At 41.6% G+C, this 22,159-nt stretch overlaps 2 protein-coding genes across 3 annotated transcripts in view; one reads left to right on the forward strand and one right to left on the reverse strand.

Moving 5' to 3' along the window:
- Window positions 1-13,983, reverse strand: part of LOC140469643 (B box and SPRY domain-containing protein-like) — a 103,150-nt gene extending 89,167 nt beyond the window's left edge. The window contains exon 1 of the mRNA XM_072566346.1: window positions 13,918-13,983. Within this exon, the coding sequence (XP_072422447.1) occupies window positions 13,918-13,968 (51 nt within the window). The 5' untranslated portion in view covers window positions 13,969-13,983. The remainder of the gene's footprint in view (window positions 1-13,917) is intronic.
- Window positions 10,166-21,953, forward strand: LOC140469646 (ganglioside GM2 activator-like). 2 transcript variants are annotated; one of them, XM_072566349.1, is made up of 5 exons: window positions 10,166-10,238; window positions 10,348-10,483; window positions 13,230-13,391; window positions 14,616-14,798; window positions 19,866-21,953. In XM_072566349.1, coding segments are annotated over exons 1-5 (639 nt in total). In that variant the 5' UTR covers window positions 10,166-10,236; the 3' UTR covers window positions 20,022-21,953. The 2 variants fall into 2 exon arrangements, with proteins under 2 accessions (XP_072422450.1, XP_072422451.1); XM_072566350.1 differs by having other exon boundaries at window positions 10,179-10,483.
- Window positions 21,954-22,159: the final 206 nt, after the last annotated feature.

The raw sequence follows: 22,159 nt of genomic DNA on the forward strand, positions 1-22,159 counted from the left end.
ACTTTGCAATCTGACTTGACCAATATTACCACTAGCTAGGATCATAACAGTTGTATCAAGTGTCACTAAGCGCTGAGCTTCTACCTGTGCTCAGTGTTGTGAAGGATGGGTTACATTGCGTTAAAACCCTTCAGGCAGTTGGCCTGTGCTATCCCACCTGTTGATGTAAAAAAAAATCTGTGACCATAAGTTCATCAGGCAATGGCCAGCACTTAACGACATTACAGTCCTGCAAGAAAAGTAGATGCTGAATCCTGACAGAAGTTTCCTTGAGCAGACTGATAAATCATTTGGAAGACTCTCTTCATGGCAAAACCTACAAACAAGCACTAAGACATAATCTGCTGGTGGTGAGAAAGGCTGTTCTCATCAGATCCTTCCTCTAGAGGTGGCTGTAGTGGAGAAGAAACTGTTGGCCACTTCCATGTGGAATGTGTGACTTTTGAAAGGAAATGGATAGAAATTTAGGATCATAGGAGCAGGAATAGGCCATTCATCTCTTCAAGCCTGTTTTACCATTCAATATGGTAATGACTGATCTGGTTGTGGTCTAACTCAACTCCACTTTCCTGTGTGTAACCTATTAACCTTCGACTCCCTCATCATTCAAAACTTCATATAACTCAGTCTTGAAAAAGACTAAAGACCAAGCCTCCATGACCTTTTGGTGAAGAGACTTCCACTCTCTCTAATTATCTTTCAAAAGAACATAAAGATTTTCTCATCCACTTATTAAAAGAAACATCTCTTGTTTTTGAATGATGTCTCTTAGTTTTAGTCTCCCCAAAATAGGAAATATTCTTTAGATTAGATTAGATTAGATTACTTACAGTGTGGAAACAGGCCCTTCGGACCAACAAGTCCACACCGCCCCGCCGAAGCGCAACCCACCCATACCCCTACCCCTTACCTAACACTATGGGCAATTTAGCATAGCCAATTCACCTAACCTGCACATCTTTGGAGTGTGGGAGGAAACCGGAGCACCCGGAGGAAACCCACGCAGACACGGGGAGAACGTGCAAACTCCACACAGAGAGTCGCCTGAGGTGGGAATTGAACCCGGGTCTCTGGCGCTGTGAGGCAGCAGTGCTAACCACTGTGCCACCGTGCCGCCATCCAGTCCCCTTGAGATCTTATGTTTCACGTAGTCATAGAGTCACTCTGCACAGAAACAGACCCTTGGGACCAATTTGGCCGTGCCGACCAAGTTTCCTAAACTAAACTACTCCTACCTGCCTGTATTTGGCCCATATCCCTTCAAACCTTTCCTATGAGTGTATCTGCCAAATGTCTTTTAAATGTTGTAGCTGTTCCTACATCTACCACTTCCCCTGACAGTTCATTCCACATATGAACCACTCGCTGTGTGAAAAAGTTATCTCTCGGTCCCTGGCACGGTGGCACAGTGGTTAGCACTGCTGCCTCACAGCGCCGTAGACCGGGGTTCAATTCCCGCCTCAGGCGACTGACTGTGTGGAGTTTGCACGTTCTCCCCGTGTCTGCGTGGGTTTCCTCCGGGTGCTCCGGTTTCCTCCCACAGTCCAAAGATGTGCAGACAGGTGAATTGGCCATGCTAAATTGCCTGTAGTGTTAGGTAAGGGGTAGATGTAGATGTAGGGGTATGGGTGGGTTACGCTTCGGCGGGGCAGTGTGGACTTGTTGGGCCGAAGAGCCTGTTTCCACACTGTAAGTCTAATCTAAAAAAAAACAAAAAATCCTAAAACAGCAACTTGTGCTGTTGTGCATTCCTGCAGGAACAAACATTAGACCATTAAATTTCCCAAATGAGCGCTTTCCAAAAGAAGCAGTCATGATATATTCACAATACAAGGTGATTGGATAAAGGTGATTCGTAGATATGGTTGAAGAAAGTCTGGAAGTTCTGACCAGGAAGATTTAGTGATGAATAGAGTCTTCTCATTTGGAACATGGTCAGATCTTATTGCTGCTGTTAGATGACAAAACAGTTCAGGCACAACAATTTCTGGAGGTCTAATCAGCCTTGCTCTAGGATTCACTGTCTGATAAATAAGTCCATTTAAAGATAGCATGAGAAAAAGCGAAGTGGCTGGAGGGAAGATCACCAAGGGAGGCAGCATAGGGGCTCCAACATTAGCAATGCTATGTGAATGGATTGTAGAGGCCTGGGGATTAAATCAAAAGAGAGATTGTTGTGAAACCATTCAAGAAATGTGGGATATCCAATACAGTCGGCAACAAAGTATGATATAAGACCAAAAGGTACAGGAGGAGAAGTAGGCCACTCAGCCTACTGACCCTGTTCCACTATTCAATGAGATTATGGGTGATCTGATAATCCTCAACTCCACTTTTCTACTGTTTCTTTAGTATCCTTATTCCTTTACTGATTAAAAATCTGTCCCTCTCAGACTTGATATCTTGCTATGCCAATAACATGATTGCTGATATAACTGATACTGATGTGCTGATACTATTCAGGAAGCAGACTGGCATGAGTTATTTGGATCCGAAGATGAGAAGGACAGAGAATAATTATGGATTTTCATTTTTGTGCATGTTCTCCTGCTATACAGTACTCCTTTCTGTACTGTGAAAAAATTAAATTACACAAACAGTATATGGCTGATGGATTTTTTGATTAATCTGATTGATTTAATGAATTTAGCATAGAAAAATTGATTAATAATGGAGGTTGTTATTCATTTCCAAATAAAAATACTTTTTTTCGCTGTCTTTGCTCCAGTTTTGGGGTGGAGTTGATGGGAACAGTCTATGATCTAGCAAACTGAGTAACAGTGGCAAGTGAATGTGAACTTCAGCCTCTCCAAACTGTAACTCATGTAAAAATCAATCCCCTACTTTCTGATGAAAAATTCAGTCTTAGAGACTCAACTTTTACACAACTATATACGGTATTCCAAAGAAATGTGGTTATGTAAAATTCCAGGCATAGTAAAAAAGATGACTCCTTGCAAAACCTGATTATCCAGAGTGTTACTCAATTCTCCCGAGTTCACGTGATACCAGGTGGCTAGCCCCACTTGCAGACTTTTGTCTCAGGTGAGTTAGTGTGACTGGCAGTTCAGTATCTCACAGAAAGCAGAGCAATAGGAAGTACACCGACTGGAGGGAAACAGAAATCTGGAGTATTGGGGGGGGGGGGGGGTTCAGGTCATAAAACAGGAATAATGGATAATAAGCAAATGGTCTCATGCAAAGAGGAATTAAACCCAGAGCAAAGAAATAATGCTAACTTCAGCCAAATCATTTGTTTGGCAGCTTTGAGCGCTCTGAGAAGGCATTTGTCTTATGAAGCAAAGTGTAATTTAAATTAATTACTTTTCAGTTTGTCTTCCATCAAGACAGAAAGTACATCCAAGACATGTACCAAATTACAACAGTTAGTTTCCAGAACAGTCATTTAATTAGTTTGATTGATTATCGAGTCATAGAGTTCTACAGCACGGAAACAAACTCTTCAATCTGACGCATCCATGCCAACCAGATATCCTAAATTAATCTAGTCCCATTTGCCTGCATTTGGACTATATCCCTCTAAACCCTTTCTATTCATATACCCATCCAGATGCCTTTTAAATGTTATAATTGTACCAGCCTCCACCACTTCTTGTGGCAGCTCTTTCCATTCACACACCACCCTCTGCATGAAAACGTTGGCCCTTAGGTCCCTTCTAAATCTTTGTCCTCTCACCCTAAATTTATGCCTTCTGGTTTTGGACTACCCTACCATGGGGAAAAGATCTTGTCTATTCACCCTATCCATATACCTCATGATTTTATAAGTCTCCATAAGGTCACCCCTCAGCCTCCAACACTCCAGTGAAAACAGCCTCAGCCTATTCAGTCTCTCTATATGGCTTAAACCTCCTAACCCTGGCAATATCCTTGTAAATCTTTTCTGCATCCTTTCAAGTTTCACAACATCCTTGCTATAGCAGAAAGGAATAAAAAGAATGGATATGACATCCACTTACACACACCACACATCGTTCACACTTCACCCCTGTGCTCACTGCAATGGTTTCTAATGCAGCCATTAGTAATGTTACAATCCTCAACCAAGCTTTCACATATCTCCATGACTTCACTTTTCCGCTCTAACTTCCATTACCCCACAATGGAAGCCAGGCTTTCAATTCTTTAGACCCTAATCTCCAGAATTCCCTCTCTAAGCTTTTCTGTCTCTCTCTTTTCTTATTTAAGTCAGTCCTTCAAATTCCAAGTTTTTCACTAAGAGTTTGTTCATGTACATTAACATCTACTAATACGATGCTGAAAAAGGACACATCACGAACATCTCTCATTGTCTCTCATTGTGTGATCCTCTGAGGACTGTACACAGCAGTAATTTCTAGCTGTGTGATCCTCTGAGGACTGTACACAGCAGTAATTTCTAGCTGTGTGATCCTCTGAGGACTGTACACAGCAGTAATTTCTAGCTGTGGGATCCCCTGAGGACTGTACACAGCAGTAATTTCCAGAATTGGAAGTCAATGCTGCAATCACGTGCATGGAACATTCACCATGAAATGCTGCATTTTCTCCATGGCACCGTCTCAGCAAGTCAATGACTACCTGCCAATCAAGTAGCCCTCTCCTCCCTTACAGTATAAATGGTGATTTTCCCTTTGAATCGATATTTCTTGCGAACTGTCCTGATAAGTATTGCTGAAAAGCTTTGACAAAATTGCTTTTATCAGCAATACCCAAGTTCTGTACTAACGAATAATGATCTACTAATATTTTAGTTTTATTTTGTCTGTAAATATTTTCAGGAAACATCTTGGGTTTCACTGTGTTAAAGATATAAATGTAACTTGATCTTGAACAAAAGAAAATATCTCAAGTAAGTTTCCCAAAGACCCTGTATCATTCTGGTTTTTCTGCTCTGCATTCTTTTGTATCCTTCGCAACATGCAAATATATGGACGTCTTTACGAGACGAGTATAAAACAGTCTTTGTTTTACACTCAATAGATAACCCAGGCCTCTCTTTATTAAGCAACAAAGCACATGTTTAAACAGGAGTACGTCATAATGGAGGGAGAAAGAGGTTTAGAAGAGTTTGTTTTTGTACAGAGAATCCTTTGTAATAGGGTACAGTTGAGGATTTTTAATGTTAAAAAATAATTTTAAGAACAGGAAAATACAGCTTAAGATCATATGATACTGAGGAAAGAGCAGTGCAGCATTTGGATTTTACAGATTGTTTACACATTTGCATTGCACAACAGGTACAATGAGCTGGATTGAATAACGAATGATAAACTGTAAATGTTAATAGCTCCATCTTCTCATCATTGCCACTTGCGTGAATCTTATTGTTTTGTTTATTCCACTTCCCCCCAAGAAAAAGATTGATAAAGCATCATCAGTCCAGAACTGGACACAGGAAAGGAGACAACAAATACTGTAAAAAGGGTTATAGGATACAGCCAAAGGCAGTGTTGAGCTGACAGGTAAATCAGTCACAATCTAATTGAGCAGTGAAGCAGACCTGAAGGGCTGAATGACCTACTGCTGCTTCTAAGTTCTAAGATTTATGATCCTTAGACAACAAAAGAGAAACAGGAATAATAATACCAATGACAATAACAACTAAAGAACTGGAAATTGCAGTGGAAAAACAGCGCAGCAAGTTACCCAGAATGACAGTGACAGTTGCCAACTCTGGTTGGATATATTCCTGGAGGTTTAGTCACATTAGTACCTAACTCCAACTGTTTCATACAGTCAAGTAACCTTTCTTTCTCCTTCGTTTCTTCAGCCTTTCTATAACATGAGCTTGCAAAGAAAGTGGATGAAACACAAGTTGTTTTGAATGTTTCATGATATTTCTCCTGGATTGTCTGCAGCAGTTTCTGGAATATTTTTCCTCAATTGTTGGAGACTCAGAGAGGTTTCGTGAAACTTCTGGAAAGGCAGGTCAAAGAAAGAGGTCTGGTTTACATAGTCTTTCTCCTCTATTCCATGTAGAATCATACAGCACAACTGGAGCCATTCAGTCCATCTTCCCATACTGGCTCTCTGAAGGAGCAATCAAATTCATCCCAATGCCCTGTTCTATGCCTCTACAACTACAACATTTTCCTTTTCAACTCTTTTCAATTTGCTATGAAAATCATGAATAACTTATTATTACATGCATTCCCACTGCGCTTTTAGGAAACGCATTGCAGACCACAGCAATTCATTGTGTAAGAGAAAGTCTCCCTACTGTAGTGTTCTCTGTAATCTCCCATCTATGGAAACTACTCCATGAAAACCTTCTACAATCATGTTCACTTCAATGGAATTATTCCACTCTTTTAACACCTCAACTTGCCAGTTTCTCCTCATAACTAAGTGTTTTATTTGATGTACCATAGTTGTATATTTCTTTTGCAACCTCTGCAAAGCCTCAATAATGTTCGAAAGGATGGAAAGGCTTTGGGGAGAATACTGATTTACATTAATGACACATTCTTTCATGTACAAAAAACAATTTCAAATTTCATTAATGATACAGAAGTTGGAAGTATTCTGAACTGGGAAGAATTTAGTGTAGAAGATCATAAGGACATAGGTTGGTGAAATGGATAAACAACAGGCAGTTGAAATTTGAAACAGAGAAGTGTAAAGTGATTTGTATGGGTTCGAGACCCATATAAAACAAAGAGCATAATTCTAAAGGTGGGTGCAGGAGGAGAGGGCCTGGGTGGAGATGGGCATAAATCCTCAAAGCTGTCAAGAGAGGTTGACAAACACACAAAACAGAAACTGCTGGAAAAACCCAGCTGGTCTGGAAGCATCTGTGAACCTTCTTCATTGGATTCAAAACGTTAACCCTGCTTTCTCTCCTCAGATGTTGCCATACCTGATCGGTTTCTCCAACAATTTCTGTCGTAAGCATTTCCAATATCCATCATCCACAGTTCTTTATTTTGGGTGTTAGATAAAAAAGATTGAGACATTGAAACAAAGAATTAAGAGGGCTAAAGGAGTCTTGAGATATCCTTGGCAAACAAGGTTAAGGAAAATCCCAAACCCTTGTATTCATATTATAAGGAGCAAGACAGTAACAAGAGAAAGGCCCACTCAAGGATAAAGGAGGAAAGTTACGCATGGAGTCAGAGAAAATGGGTGAGATTCTAAGTGGGTACTTTGCATCGGCGTTCACCGAGGAGAGGGACATGGCGGATGTTGAGGTTAGGGATAGATGATTGATTACTTTAGGTCAAGTTGGCATAAAGAGGGAGGAAGTCTTGGGTATTCTAAAAGGCATTAAGGTAGACAAGTCCCCAGATCACTGAGGGAAGTGAGAGAGGAAACAGCTGGGGCTTTAACAGATACCTTTGTAGCATCCTTGAACATGGGTGAGGTCCCAGAGGACTGGAGAATTGCTAATGTTACCCCTTTGTTTAAGAAGGGTAGCAGCAATAATCCAAGTAATTACAGACCTATAAGCCTGACGTCAGCGGTAGGGAAGCTGCTGGGAAAGATACTGAGGGATGGGATGTATTCCTATTTGGAAGAAAATGGGCTTATCAGTGATAGGCAACATGGTTTTGGGCAGGGAAGGTCATGTCTTACCAACCTATTAGAATTTTTTGAGGAGTTGACAAAGTTGATTGATGAGTGAAGAGATATAGATGTCACATACATGGACTTTAATATGGCATTTGATAAGATTGCCCACGGTGGACTGTTGGATAAAATAAAGTTGCATGGGGTCCAGGGTGTTCTAGCTAGATGGATAGAGAGCTGGCTGGGCAACAGGAAACAGAGAGTAGTAGTGCAAAGGAGTTTCTCAAAATGGAGGCTTGTGACCAGTGGTATTCCACAGAATCCATGCTGGGACCACTGATTTGGAGGAAGGTGTAGATTGCCTGATTAGCAAGTTTGCAGATGACAGTAAGATTGGTGGAGTAGCAGATAGTGAAGGGGACTGTCAGAGAATACAGCAGAATATAGCTAATTTGGAGAGTTGGGCAGAGAAATGGCAGATGGAGTTCTATCCGGGCAAATGCAAGGTGATACATTTTGGAAGATCCACTTCAAGAGTGAACTATATGGTAAATGGAAAGATCCTGGGGAAAATTAATGTACAGAGAGATCTGGGTGTTCAGATCTATTGTTCCCTGAAGGTTGCAACGCAGGTCAATAGAGTGGTCAAGAAGGCATATGGCATGCTTTCTTTATCGAATGGGGTATTGAGTACAAGAATTGGCAGGTCATGTTACAGACTTTGGTTCAGCCTCATTTGGAATACTGCATACAGTTCTGGTCGCCACATTACCAAAAGGATATTGCTGCTATGGAGGGTGTTTGCTATGAAGAGAGGTTGAGTAGATTAGATTATTTTCATTAGAAAGATAGAGGTTGAGGGGGACCTGATTGATGTCTACAAAATCATGACAGGTATAGACAGGGTGGATAGCAAGAAGCTTTTTCCCAGAATGTGGAACTCAATTACTGGGGATCACGAGTTCAAAGTGAGAAGAGAAAAGTTTAGGGGAGATATGCATGCAAAGTTCTTTACGCAGGGGGTGGTGGATACCTGAAACACGTTGCCAGTGAAGGTGGTAGGAGCGGGAACGATAGCGTCATTTAAGATTATTCTAGGCAGATACATGAATAAGTAGGGAGCAGAGGGATACAGATCCTTAGAAAATAGATGGCAGGTTTAGATAGAGGATCTGGATCAGCGTGGGCTTGGAGGGTTGAAGGGCCTGTTCCTGTGCTGTAATTTTCTTTGTTTTTTGTTCTGTTGATTAATATACCATACAATATCCCAGGCCTTAATAACAGTGGCATAGAGTGCAAAAGCGAAAAAGCAATATTAAACCTTCATAAATATTGGCTCAGCCTCAGCCTTTTTTGTAACTCTTTCATGGGAAATAGGCACCACTGACAAGGCCAGAATTTGTTACCATCCCAAATTGACTTTGAATTGAGTGGCTACCTAAGTAATTTAGTGAGAAGTTCGGAGGCAGCCATATTGCTGTCAATCAGCATCACATGGAGACCAGCCCAGGTAATTACAGTAGATTTCCTTCCCTAAAGGATGTTAGTGAACCAAATGGGATTTTGCAACATTGCTCAGACTCAGGGATAGGTCTATGGACTATGTAGTTCGAGGTGAATTGCTCCTTTAGAGGACCAGCACAGACACAACCAGCTGAATAGTCTCCTTCTGTGCTCTAACCATTCTATAATCTCATGAGTGATTAGGATTTGGAAGGCATTGCTTGAAAGGATGATCGGTACAGATGTAGTAAGCTCCTCAAAAGGGAATTGGGTAGACGATGGCCGAGTGGTATTATTGCTAGGCTATTCATCTACACACCCAGCTAATGTCCTGGGGACCTGTGTTTGAATCCCGCCATGGCAGATGGTGGAATTTAAATTCAATAATAAATCTGGAAATAAGAGTCCAATGATAGCTGTAGTGATTGTAACGAGGTCAGCCAGATGAACCTCATAGAATATAAGTTCCCTGATTGGGGCTGTTAATATGGTCCAGTCAGGGAACCCTGGCTGACATGTATAAACAGGAGTGTCAGAGCTTCGGCTCACTCTGAGAACTGGCTCTGAGGAACTCAGACCAGTGTCATGTATTACGCATATGTAAACAAAAGGTACTTAGTGACAGGATACCAGCCTCTGTAGAGTTATTGAAATAACCATGAAACCACTGTCAATTGTTGGAAAAACCCATCTGGTTCTTTAGGGAAGGATATCTGACATCTTGCCTGCTCTGGCCTACATGTGACTCCAGACCTACTGCAATGCGGTTGACTCTTCCCAGTTAGGGATAGGCAATAAATGTTGGGCAAGCTAGTGACATCCACATTCCCCGTGAAAGAATAAAACAAAATTTGAGACAAATATTGCAAGGAAATGGGGGAACAAGCAGGGATTTGGAGCTAAATCAGCATGCACTTCACAAAGGTCAGTGCACATTTGATGGATCGGATGCCTTTCTTCTGTGCTGTTCTATCCATTGATACTTCTGATGTACAGTGGCTACACCTGCACAGAATGGTCCAGCTGAGGTCAAACTAGTGCTTTGTCCATTTTTGAAGTGTAGCCCTCCAGCCCACAGAGGGCGAAGGAGTGTATCTGTACTGGAACTTGATGCAGAAGGTATACATCCTGCTGCTCTCTTTATGATCCTTGTTTGTGGTTATTTGCAACTGTCATCTGACTTGACTGGGCAAGCAATCTGAATGTTTCATTCAGCTATTAATGTCAGTGTTTGCACAGACCCATTCACACGGTGTCTGCTGACGTGTCCTTGGCTTTTCTTTTACTTTTAGTGATAGAATTACTCTTTCACTTTCTGCATTTCTTCCCCAGGAATCTTTACACAGGGAACAGTGCGATGAAGGTTATGTTTGTATTCCTCGTTCATTTAGGATGTGCCTCTGCATATCAAGTGGATAATGGGGACACATTCTACTACCGGATGTTACACAATAAGAAGCTGCAGCCGGTAGGTCTCTTTATGTTTCTGTGATCTAGTACAGTTGCTGCAAATTGCTGTTTTAAGGACAGCTTACATTTATGTAGCACCTATATGTAATAAAATGTCCCAAAACATTAATCAGATGCAATTTTACACCATGCCATGTGAGATATTACGGCGGATTGAGGATCTGAAACCTGAATACAGGCTGAGGTAACTAGTTGTTGTCAGGAACAACCACTTAATCCCCTTCACTGTTTGATCACACAGCATTGCCCTTTGATGTGAAGGGCAGTGCTTGTCACTGGCCACTCGGGTGTTTTCCTATCTTCCTGGTGGTGGAAATTGAATAAAGATTCGTGCACCTTGTGTCTTTCACAAAAAAAGAAAAAAAAAACACTTAATAGATGCTCTTAATAACTTAGGTGTCAATAAATTGGTTTCTTGATGCAAATAACATGACAAAATGGCTTCTAGGCTGCAAATTGACAATTCTGTTAAAGCTGCATAAAATAGCTTTTAAGTTACTAACTGCTAATTCTGCTATAGCTGCATAATTGACTAACCACAGTCTGCTTCAAATAGAGCTGAAAATGTGTTGCTGGAAAAGCGCAGCAGGTCAGGCAACATCCAAGGAACAGGAGAATCGACGTTTCGGGCATAAGCCCTTCTTGGTAGAATTTCAAACTCTCTTCTGCAAGCAGTAGTTGGAGCTAAATTAATGATTAATTTTAATTCTGAGATTTATCATTTTTTTATTGACAAAAAAATTGAAGGATAAGCAAAAAAGAGAATTAGGTGACAGAAGGTGATGATGTCAGTTTTCCACGTATGGAGTCAGCTATTACGAGGGGGCATAGCTTTAAATTAAGGGATGGTAGGTATAGGACAGATGTTAGAGGTAGATTCTTTACTCAGCGAGTCGTGAGTTCATGGAATGCCCTGCCAGTAGCAGTGCTGGACTCTCCCTCTTTATGGGCATTTAAACAGGCATTGGATAGGCATATGGAGGATAGTGGGCTAGTGTAGGTTAGGTGGGCTTGGATCGGCGCAACATCGAGGACCAAAGGGCCTGTACTGCGCTGTATTCTTCTATGTTCTATGTTCAGGAAGGAAGATTCTCCTGTTCCTTGGATGCTGCCTGACCTGCTGCGCTTTTCCAGCAACACATTTTCAGCTCTGATCTCCAGCATCTGCAGTCCTCACTTTCTCCTGCTTCAAATAGAGACTAGCAGACAATGCTCCCTTTACAACATAGAAATAATTGGATGAGATAAGACATTACTGGCCATCCTAACTGACCTTCAGATGCAGGTGCAAAGTCTCTGTTAATGAGATAAGGGTAGCCTGAGTATTGGAAAACAAAATTGGTTGCCAGGAAATATCACTGGACTGAGTAACTGTCAAATAAAGCAGTATCATGTATTGATTGGTAATTGTGTGAATGTACTATGCAATCATGGTCTGTACCCTTCCTTAAGAAAAGTATAAAAATGTCTTTGTATGAAGCCATGTGCGCAGCTCCTCTGAGGATCATGGATGTGTATAACCTCTGTGTTTCTGGATGATCTGTGCCCGGCTGTATGAAGAAATAAAGAATGAAGTCTTAAAGAGCCAGACTGATGATGAGTGCTTATTGACCGATCATAGAACAGAGAGACCTTCCCCCAGGGGTCAAGATCTTCAGGATGACTGAAAGCTGAGTTAAAGATACAAGTTTTCAGGTGCACCACGAAGGTGGAGAATGGGCAAATAGGTTTAGGAAGAGAACTATGGAGTGATTAAAGTCAGGAAAGCTCGAGTCCAGAATGAGAGGAGCACAAAGATCTGGGAAGGTTGCAGGAGGTTACAGAGATAGGGAGGGGGAGGCCATGGAAGGTTTCAAAATCTGGGATGAGGATTTTAACACTGAGGCGCTGTCAGATTAATAACCAATCATAGAATCCCTATAGAATGAAAGCAGGCCAGTCAGCCCATCGAGTCCACGGTATCTCTCTCTTGAGAGAGAACTTACCATATAGACTCATGCCTGTCTTCCTGCATTTCCCATGGCTAACCCATTTAGCCTGAACATCTTTGGACTGTGGGTGGAAACTGGAGCACCTGGAGGAAACCCACGCAGAGACGGGGAGAATGTGCAAACTCCACACAGACAATTGCCCGAGGGTAGTCTTGAACTTGGGTTCCTGGCATTGAGAGGCAACAGTGCTAAGCACTGAGCCACCGTGTCATCCTATATAAGTCTGCAAGCACAGAGGAGATATGTGAATTGGATTTTGTATTGTCCACTAGCTAGCACTAATCTGGAAGTCATGTAGTCTGCACTGAGAGAAGGGTGGTGCCAAGGAAATCCTGAACTGTCAAAGGGTCAGTCTTAAGGGAGCCCAGCACTGTCACAGACAAAACTTAACAGATCTCTGCACTGTCAGAGAACTATTAATTGATTGTTGCGCTGTCAGGGTGAATGCCACGGGAGCCCGGTGCTGTCAGAAGGTCAGTACTGAGGCAACTTTGAACCTAGGAAGGACCACAGCTGAGCGTGCACCATAATCAGAGGGATGGCACAGGGAGTGAGAACTGTCAGAGACAGTAACCCTTCTCATGACTCAGAGGTCTGGCATTGAAGTCCAAGATAGTGCTAATAAACTGGAAACTGTGGTTCAGATAAGACAATGACTGAACGTGCCCCTTGACAGCCTTTGCAGTGATTGAGTTCAAAGGTGACAGATATCTTTTTCCCTCTCACAGACTTGCACTATCTCCTCTTTTTCAGATTCTAAGTCAAGGTACCTTTTCCTGGGCTAATTGTGGGAGTAAGAAGGAACCTGCAGTCCTTAAGAGTCTTTCAATCCAACCAGATCCAATCTCTATTCCTGGGGATCTACAGGCCAGTGCTACAGGTTTCACTGCTATTAATCTTACAGCACCTTTGACGGTAAGAATCCATTTTACACCTCACAACAGCTTCCTGTTTTCCCAGCAGAACCCTCATCAATGGCTTTCTTGCCTCTGACTCTTCATAAATCCAATGTTCTCCTCCCACCTCGTAACTTTTGTAAACTTGATTCAAATCTCTACTGTCCAACTTGGACTGAGTTCTGTCACCCAGAGATTTCTGAAATACATTGGCTCCCAATCCGCCAGCACCTACCTTCATTTCTTCACCAAAATCACAATTGCTGGAGAAAGTCAACGGGTCTGGCAGCATCTGTGGAGAGAAAGCACAATCGGCATTTCAGGTCCAGTGACCCTTCTTCAGAAACATTAGCTCTGCTTTCTCTCCACAGATGCTGCTGGACCTGCTGAGTTTCTCTGGCAATTTCTGTTTTTGTTTCATGTTTCCAGCATTCGCAGTTTTACTTTCATTTTTCAAAGCCTTCCATGGCCTTGAAACCCCTGGCCCCTGTCTATCCACCCAGCCTTACACCTCTCTGAGATATCTGTACTCCTCCAAATCTCACCTGTTTCCATCCTTGGACTGTGAGAGGAAACCAGGGTCCTGGAGAAAACATAGACAGATACAGGGAGAATGTGCAAACTCCACACAGACAGTCCTCAAAGCTGGAATCAAATCCAGGACCATGGCAAGGTAGAAGATGTAGAATCTGAGTGAGTAGAGTTAAAGGACTGCGAAGGAAAAACAACCCAATGGCAGTTAGACATAGGCTCCTAACGATAGTCAGAATATAGGGAAGAAAATTAGTCAGGAAATAGAAAAGGCACGTAAAATAAAAGGTTTTCTGTAAAAAAAAAACAACTCTCTTAGTACGTTTTTGAGCCTCCATTCTAATATCTCATCAAAAATTCATGAAATATTGACAGCAAAAAAAGAGGCCATTTGGTCCATTTCGTTTGTAGCAGCAGAAAAATGAGTCAGCCTCCCTCACCCACTTTTCTGCACTTGCTTAATTTCAGCACTTGAGGCGCCTATCAAGGTTGCTTTTAAATGAGTTGAGGGATTCTGCCTCTACTACCTATTTGAGGCTAGAAGTGTTGGACCTCTACCACCTTCTGAATGAAAGATTACTTTCCTCATCTCCCCTTGACTTTTTCTACCAATCACAAAAGTGGTTTGGTGTCAAATTTGATAACCACTGTCCTTGAAATATTTTACATGTTAAAGGGTGTTACATAAATGAAAATTGTTGTTGTTTGATAGGTTAACGTAACACTGGAAAAGGAAGTTGCTGGAGTTTGGGTGAAAATTCCATGTGTTGATGAAATTGGAAGTTGTGTTTATGGCGATGTCTGCCGACTACTGAACTTAGTGATTCCACCTGGACAAGACTGCCCAGAGCCACTATATACATATGGACTCCCATGTCACTGTCCTTTCAAAGCGGTAAGAGTCCTCACAAATTTAACAAATTAGACAGTAATACAACTCCTGGCATGAGCTTTACATGTACAAGAAGCCATATCCTCAACAAGGTTGCTGTTGCTACACAATTTGAGGGATTAGGGATTGGGAACACTGGCTACATTTAAAGTTGATAAGTCACCAAGTAATGTGAATGGAATTTGGGGAGGCACCACTAGCAGTAATCTTGCAACCCTGTCCAGACACAAAGGTGGTGCTAGAGGACTGGATAATTGCAAATGTTGCTTCAAAAGGAATGCAAAGGTAAACCCAGCAAATACAGGTCACTCAGTCTAACCTTGATAAAGTGAAAACATCTAAAAAACATTAATCTGGAAAACAATACCAGTAACTTGTGCAACTGTGAATTAAGTAAGGAAACCCAGCGTAGATGTTAAAGGCAAATTGTGTTTAACAAATTTGATTGACTTTTATTTAATGAGGCAAGAAGTGAATGAGGGTGAACGAGGGCAATGCAATTTAAGTGGTTCACAAGGAGTTTTCGATAAAGCGCCACCTGTCGGGGTTTCAGTAAAATTGAAGCCCATGGATTTACAAAGACACTGGCAACATGAGCATGATGTTGGCTGAGTGACAGAAAACAGCAAGTGGTAATGAACAGTTATTCAGGTGAGAGAAATGTGTACATATTATAATTCTTCAAAGGTTTGTATTAGACTGCTGTTTTTCCCAATCAACATGCGCGACCTAGGTGCTGGTACTTCTAGCACAGTTTCAATATTGGCGGATGACACAAAACTTAGAAAATATTGTGAATTGCGTGGCGGATAGGCTGATGGAGTATGAATTAGAAGGAGGAACGTGGAGTGGAAATAGACAATAGATAATAGGTGCAGGAGTAGGCCATTCTGCCCTTCGAGCCTGCACCACCATTCATTATGATCATGGCTGATCATACTCAATCAGTATCCTGTTCCTGCCTTATCTCCATAACCCTTGATTCCACAATCCTTGAGAGCTCTATCCAACTCCTTCTTAAACAAATCCAGAGACTGGGCCTCCACTGCCTTCTGGGGCAAAGCATTCCACACACCCACCACTCTCTGAAGAAGTTTCTCCTCATCTCTGTCCTAAATGTTCTACCCCGTATTTTTAAGCTGTGTCCTCTGGTTCGGGACTCACCCATCGACGGAAACATGTTTCCTGCCTCCAGAGTGTCCAATCCTTTAATAATTTTATATGTCTCAATCAGATCCCCTCTCAGTCTTCTAAACTCAAGGGTATACAAGCCCAGTCGCTCCAATCTTTCAACATAAGATAGTCCCGCCATTTCAGAAATTGACCTTGTGAACCTACGCTGCACTCCCTCAATAGCCAGAATGTCTTTCCTCAAATTTGGAGACCAGAACTGCACACAATATTCCAGGTGCGGTCTCACCAGGGCCCTGTACAGCTACAGAAGAACCTCTTTGCTTCTAGACTCAATCCCTCTTGTTATGAAGGCCAGCATGCTGTTAGCCTTCTTCACTACCTGCTGTACCTGCAAGGATATGATTCAAAACAAGTGCAGGAGTAAAGAGAGAGCTGATGGTATGTATGCACACATCATTGGAGATGGCTGTGTAGATAGAGAATATGGTTAATGGGTATAATGACAAGAAGATGAAGATTGAGGGGTGACTTGACAGAAGTGTATAAGATTGAGTGGTTTTGATATAGCAAATATGGAAGGGATTTTTTTCCTGAGTTGTGAAACTTTGGAACTCTCTGTTATTGAATATTTTTAAGACAGCAGCATTACAGAGAGATGGCAAGATGGAGTTCAGAACACAAAACATATCACCTATGATCTCATTGAATGGTGAAGCAAACTTAAGGGGTGAAATGGCCTACTTCTGCTCCACATTTGTAGTTTGTACTTAAAAAGAATAGCTTTTCAGAATAGGGTCGAAAAACGTGCTCCTGGAAAAAGCGCAGCATCCAAGAAGCAGGAGAGTCAACGATTCAAGCATAAGCCCCTCATCAGGAATGTGGAGTGGGAAAAGGGCTGAGAGATAAATGGGTGAGAGTGGGGCTGGGGTGAAGGTGGGGGAGGTAGGTGGGATGGCAATAGGTGGATGCAGGTGGGAGGTGATCATGATCGGTCTTTAGGGTGGGTGGAGTGGATAGGTGGGAAGGAGGATTGACAGGTAGGTCAGGTCAAGAGGGCGCTGCAGTGTTGAAGGGCTTTGCACCCCTCAGGTCATCATCTCTGCCCTGAAGCTCTTCAACCATATCCTGAAGCAGTTCCGCTACTACAGTCACATCTACCAACCATCCAACTTAGCACCGCCCTCTTGAGCTGACCTACCTGTCCATCCTCCTTCCCACCTATCCACTCCACCCTCCCTAAAGACCGATCACAATCACCTCCCACCTGCATGCGTCGATCGCCATTCCACCTCCCTCCTCTCCTCCCCCCCCCATTTATCTCTCCCTTCCCCTCCATATTCCAGATAAAGAGCTTATGCCCAAAATGTCGACTCTTCTGCTCCTCCAATGCTGCCTGACCTACTGTGCTTTTCCAGCGCAACTCTTTTCAACTCTGACTCTCCAGCATCTGCAGTCCTCACTTTCTCCTTATTGTATCCAGGCACAGTTAGGGATATCTCAAATCACCTCTTTTACCTGGATGAGGAAAAATCAGCAAGAGTCTCCAATCTTGACCATTTATCTGTAAACCTTCCCAGAAGATTGAGAGAGGCAAGGGATGAGATAGCAAAAGCTCTGGCATTAATTTTCAAATCCTCTCTGGCCACACATAAGATGCCACAAGACTGGAGGACTGCTACCAATGTCCCATTATTAAAAGAAGGGAGAAAGGGATAGACCAGGAAATGACAGGCCAGCTAGTCTAATGTGGGGAAAGTTATTGGAAATAATTCTGAGTGACAGACTAAACCTGCACTTGGAGAGATACAGATTAATCAGGAATAGTCAAGATGGGATTTGTTAAGGGAAAGTTGTGTTTAACAAATTTGATTGAAATATTTTGAGGAGGTAACTAGGAGTTAAGTAAGTGGTCTATGTGGACTTTAGGAAGGCTTTTGATAAGGTCACTCTTGGCAGACTGGTCAAGAAAGTAAGAGCCCATAGGATCCAAAGCGCATTGGCATATTGGATCCAAAATTGGCCAAGAAACAGGAAACAAAGGGTCATAGTGGAGAGACTTTTCGGAAAGTCTGTTTCCAGTGGGGTTCCACAGTGCTCAGTGCTAGAGCCCTTCCTGTTTTTTGGTGTATGTTAATGATTTGAGTAAAACAAAGAAGTTTATGGATGACAGAAAATTAGTTGGATGTTAAATATTGAGGAAGATAGCAGGAGGATATCAAGGGACTGGTCAGCTAGGCAGAGCTATGGCAAATGGAACTCTACATGGAAATCTGAGAAGTAATACACTTGGGGAAGGTTAATAAGGGAAGGAAATACACTATGAATGGTAGGACCCTGGAAAGTACTGCAGATCCACAAATCTCTTTTACAGGGTAGCTAGATAAGGTTATCCTTGGAGTAGCAAAGGTTGACAGTGAACCAGTTAGAGGTGTTTTAAGATTGTGAGAGACACCGGGTGGATGGAAGGCTCTTTCTTCTAATAGGATAAAACGCATAAGTGTAAGGCAACTGGCAGAAGGATAAGCGGAAAGTTGAGACATTTTATTACTGAGGATGCTGAAGTGTGGAACACTGCCTGAAAAGGTGGTTTGAGTTAGAAATTCTTGTAACGTTTAAGTGGAATTTAGATATTCACTTGCATTGTCAAAGCCTCCAGAGCTATTGGCCATGAGCTGGAAAATAGGATTAGTGTAGTCAGATCTTTGTTGACTGGTATGGACACAACCAGCCAAATAACATCTAGCTGGTATTAGTTTCCAAGATTTTCTTGGACCCTATGTTAACAAACACCAGCTCTCCTTCGGGTTGTGTATTGCCACCTTTACTTTTCATTTGCTAAAGGAATGATGTCGGTCAGAATACAATGGCATAACAATTGCAGTATATTAGTGTTACAGTACTTGTGGGTGTCAATTGGGAAGAACAAAGTAAAGAACAAAGGGACGTGATGGAGACCTTTGTCAAATGGGGCAATAATAATTCTCTTAAAACACAAGCTAGACAAAAAGACTGGCTGTAGAATTTTTAAAAAGCTAGTTAATGATATTGTTCCTGTGAAGATTCATGATGAGGATATTAAAATAGTTAATCACTCCCAAGCATCTAACTGTCAAAGTGGAGGTTAGATTGAATGGGAGGAAACATTGCACAGGTATAATGGTGAAGAGTCATAAACAGTCATACTATCAGAGCAAATTAAAAACCTTTCTGAGTTGATCATAAGTAATGAAACTCTTTATACGGCTGTGGTTCCGCATGTTTTCCTATTGAAGGCGTTGCGGGGGAGATGTTTAGGAAAGTGGATTCTAAGGGTACAGAGGCAGAGAAGGATATTTCATCTTCTTGATGAAATCTTTCAAAGGAGTTTGACAAAGTGTCATGAACAATGAGAATGATCCTGGTCATTGGTTGCACTTAGGGAAAAAAACTACAATCTCTGAGACAAGACAAATTGGCTGCTGAACTCATCTGTGGCCTTCTCTATAAGCGCTTTTAACAGAAGCTGAAGGATAGACAAGAATATGTACTCAGAGTGGACTAGCTGATAATTTGAACACATTATTTACTTAAAAGTTAGATGATCCACTTGTCTATCTTTTAATCTTATTACTACAGTATTTACTTCCGTAACATTTTAATGAACAATGTATGCAAAATGAATTTTTAACAAGAACTTTCTGTGTGGATAATACAGTGAGAATGAAGTGTTGGTTGCACATCAACAAAGGGCACTTGGATAAGATCATGCACACGGAACTTCAGTAACATAATCTCTCGGGTATGGAGGGGAGACATTGGTCAGGAAAGCAAGAATATTACGATAAAAGCAATCAGTTAATCTCTACAAGTCAAAACTTGTGGCTTCAATTAGATGAATAAATGTTTCCTGTTTAAATGCCTGTCTCACAAAACTACTCTCTTTTGTTTGGCACTTAGGGTGAGTACTCTCTGCCAAACACTTACTTCGACCTCCCTCCTGTCGCGCTGCCGTCTTGGATGGCCAGTGGGAATTACAAAGCTATGGGCATTCTTACCAGAAACAATCAGGAGCTGGCTTGTCTCAAGGGCACCTTCTCTCTCAAGACAGAGTGATCAAATGAAACTATTCACCTCCTATTCCAGAAGTTGAACTTCTCGGATGCAGAATCACAAATTGCTTTCTATCTCTACGCTAACATCAATAATGCGTGCTCAGTATTTTTTCTTCTCTCTAAAATCAACAGCTGTTTTGAAGCAGTAAACAATTTGTTTCAGTTCTACATTGAATCAGGAATTGTCTCTGTTAACCTCATATTCTGTGGTCATGAACTGGACCTAAGATACGTGCTTCTGCTTTTCTAAGTGTAGATCGTGGTTACAGGTCACTCGACTATCAGGTACAAATGTATTGTCACAGTGTACTCTTTATCTGAGCTATAAATAGAGAGCTAAGTGAAACCATAAGAAACAGGAACAAGAGTAGGTCATTTGGCCCCACACATCTGTTCCGCTGTTCAGTGGGGTAATGGCTGATCCAACATTCCTCATATCCACTTTCCTACTTTATCCTCATAACCCTTGATTCCCCTATTGATTAAGAATCTATCTTGTATGATCATACAGATACTGAAAGAGACCTTTTGGCCCAGCATTCCTGTGCTGTTTTTTGGTTTTCCAAATACCCTGTCTTTTCCCCACATTTCTCACCCTTATATATTCATTCAATTCCCCTTTGAATCTGTTTCCACCACTTGCACAGTTTGCAGGTTAAAAAAAAATCCCCTCTAATTCTTTTCCTGATTATCTAATATCTGTTTACCAAGTTTCCTTCCAATGGGAACAGTTTTCCTTATCACAGGATGGTTACAACACAGGAAGCAGCCATTTGGCCCATTGCATTCATGCTGGCTTTCTGCAGCTCATCTATTGCCACTCCCCACCTTTACCTGAGGCCCTGCATATGTTTCTCTCTATAATAATTATTTAATTAGCGATTGAAAGCCATGATTGAGCTTTCTTCCATCACTCTCAGTCAGTGCATTCCGGACCCTAGACAATTGCTGTCTTGTCACAGCATGCAGGATATACTTATCAGACCAACTGCACGATGCAGGTTATTTTTGGTGGATGCTTAAATAATTAAACACTGCTGAATGTGCTGGGTTATTCATGTGATCGAGGCTGACTTGTACACATTTTCTCTATGATTCATGTTAAATGAAACACGAGCAGAATTCTAGGAGAATAGGATTCACCTTATAAAGGGGCATTTATTTTCTGTGCCTGGCAGACCTCTGTTTTGGGGGGGAAAAGCAAATAGAGTCATTTGGCATGGAAACAGACCCTTCAGTCCAACCAATCCATAATCCCAAACTAAACTTGTCCCTACTTCCTGCACTTGGCCCATATCCCTTCAAACCTTTTTTATTCATGTATTGATCTAAATGGCTTTTAAACATTGTAACTGTACCCGCATCCACCACTTCCTTTGGAAGTTCATTTCACTCACAAATTACTCTTTTTAAAAAAAAGCCCTCATGTCTTTTTAAAAATCTTTCTCCTCTCACATTAAAAATATGTCCCTTAGTCTTGAAATCCCCCACTCTATGGAAAAGACACTTATCATTCACCTTATCTAGACCCCTCATTATTTTATAAACTTCTCTAAAGTCACCTCTTAACCTCCTAAGCTCCCACCCAATCCAGCCTCTCCTTATAACTCAAATCCTCCATTTCTAGCAATATCCTGGTAAATCTCTTCTGAACCTTCTCCAGCTTAAAATATCCTTCCTATAACAGGGAGACCAGAACTAGAGACGGTATTCAATTTTTATTCCAATCACTTGCCATTTCAGGACATAACAATGGGTACCAAAATGCACTATGTTGCATTTTGTTTATGAGGAAATGCTAAATAGTTTTCCTTATTAACTTCTTGAGTGGGTGTTCGAATCTGGACTTGAAGCAGTATTTTTGTTTGCAAAATTTAATGTCAAATTTGTATGAAATTACTAAATAAACATGCTCTGTTTTCAAAAACTAAAAGTCACATCTGCCTTTGTGAGATTTCCAAATTATTTATTCAATACATAGTATCTTTCAATTTCTGGCTAAGCACAAAATAAAGGTGAACACTCTCATGCAATGCTGATGGAAGTGTGCACTGTCTGCCAAGATGTTAAACTGAGGCTCTATATACTCAGAGAGCTAATAGAGTCCATGTCATTCAAGGAGAATAGCAAGGAAGTCTG

This window comes from Chiloscyllium punctatum, chromosome 49 (assembly GCF_047496795.1).
Source record: "Chiloscyllium punctatum isolate Juve2018m chromosome 49, sChiPun1.3, whole genome shotgun sequence".
Lineage (NCBI taxonomy): Eukaryota > Metazoa > Chordata > Chondrichthyes > Orectolobiformes > Hemiscylliidae > Chiloscyllium > Chiloscyllium punctatum.

Excerpts from the sequence above, each read along its gene's own strand:
- LOC140469646 (XM_072566349.1), top strand. Across the intron at positions 13,392-14,615 it reads ATCTTACAGCACCTTTGACG|GTTAACGTAACACTGGAAAA; the intron begins GTAAGAATCCAT and ends GTTGTTTGATAG. Across the intron at positions 14,799-19,865 it reads GTCACTGTCCTTTCAAAGCG|GGTGAGTACTCTCTGCCAAA; the intron begins GTAAGAGTCCTC and ends TTTGGCACTTAG.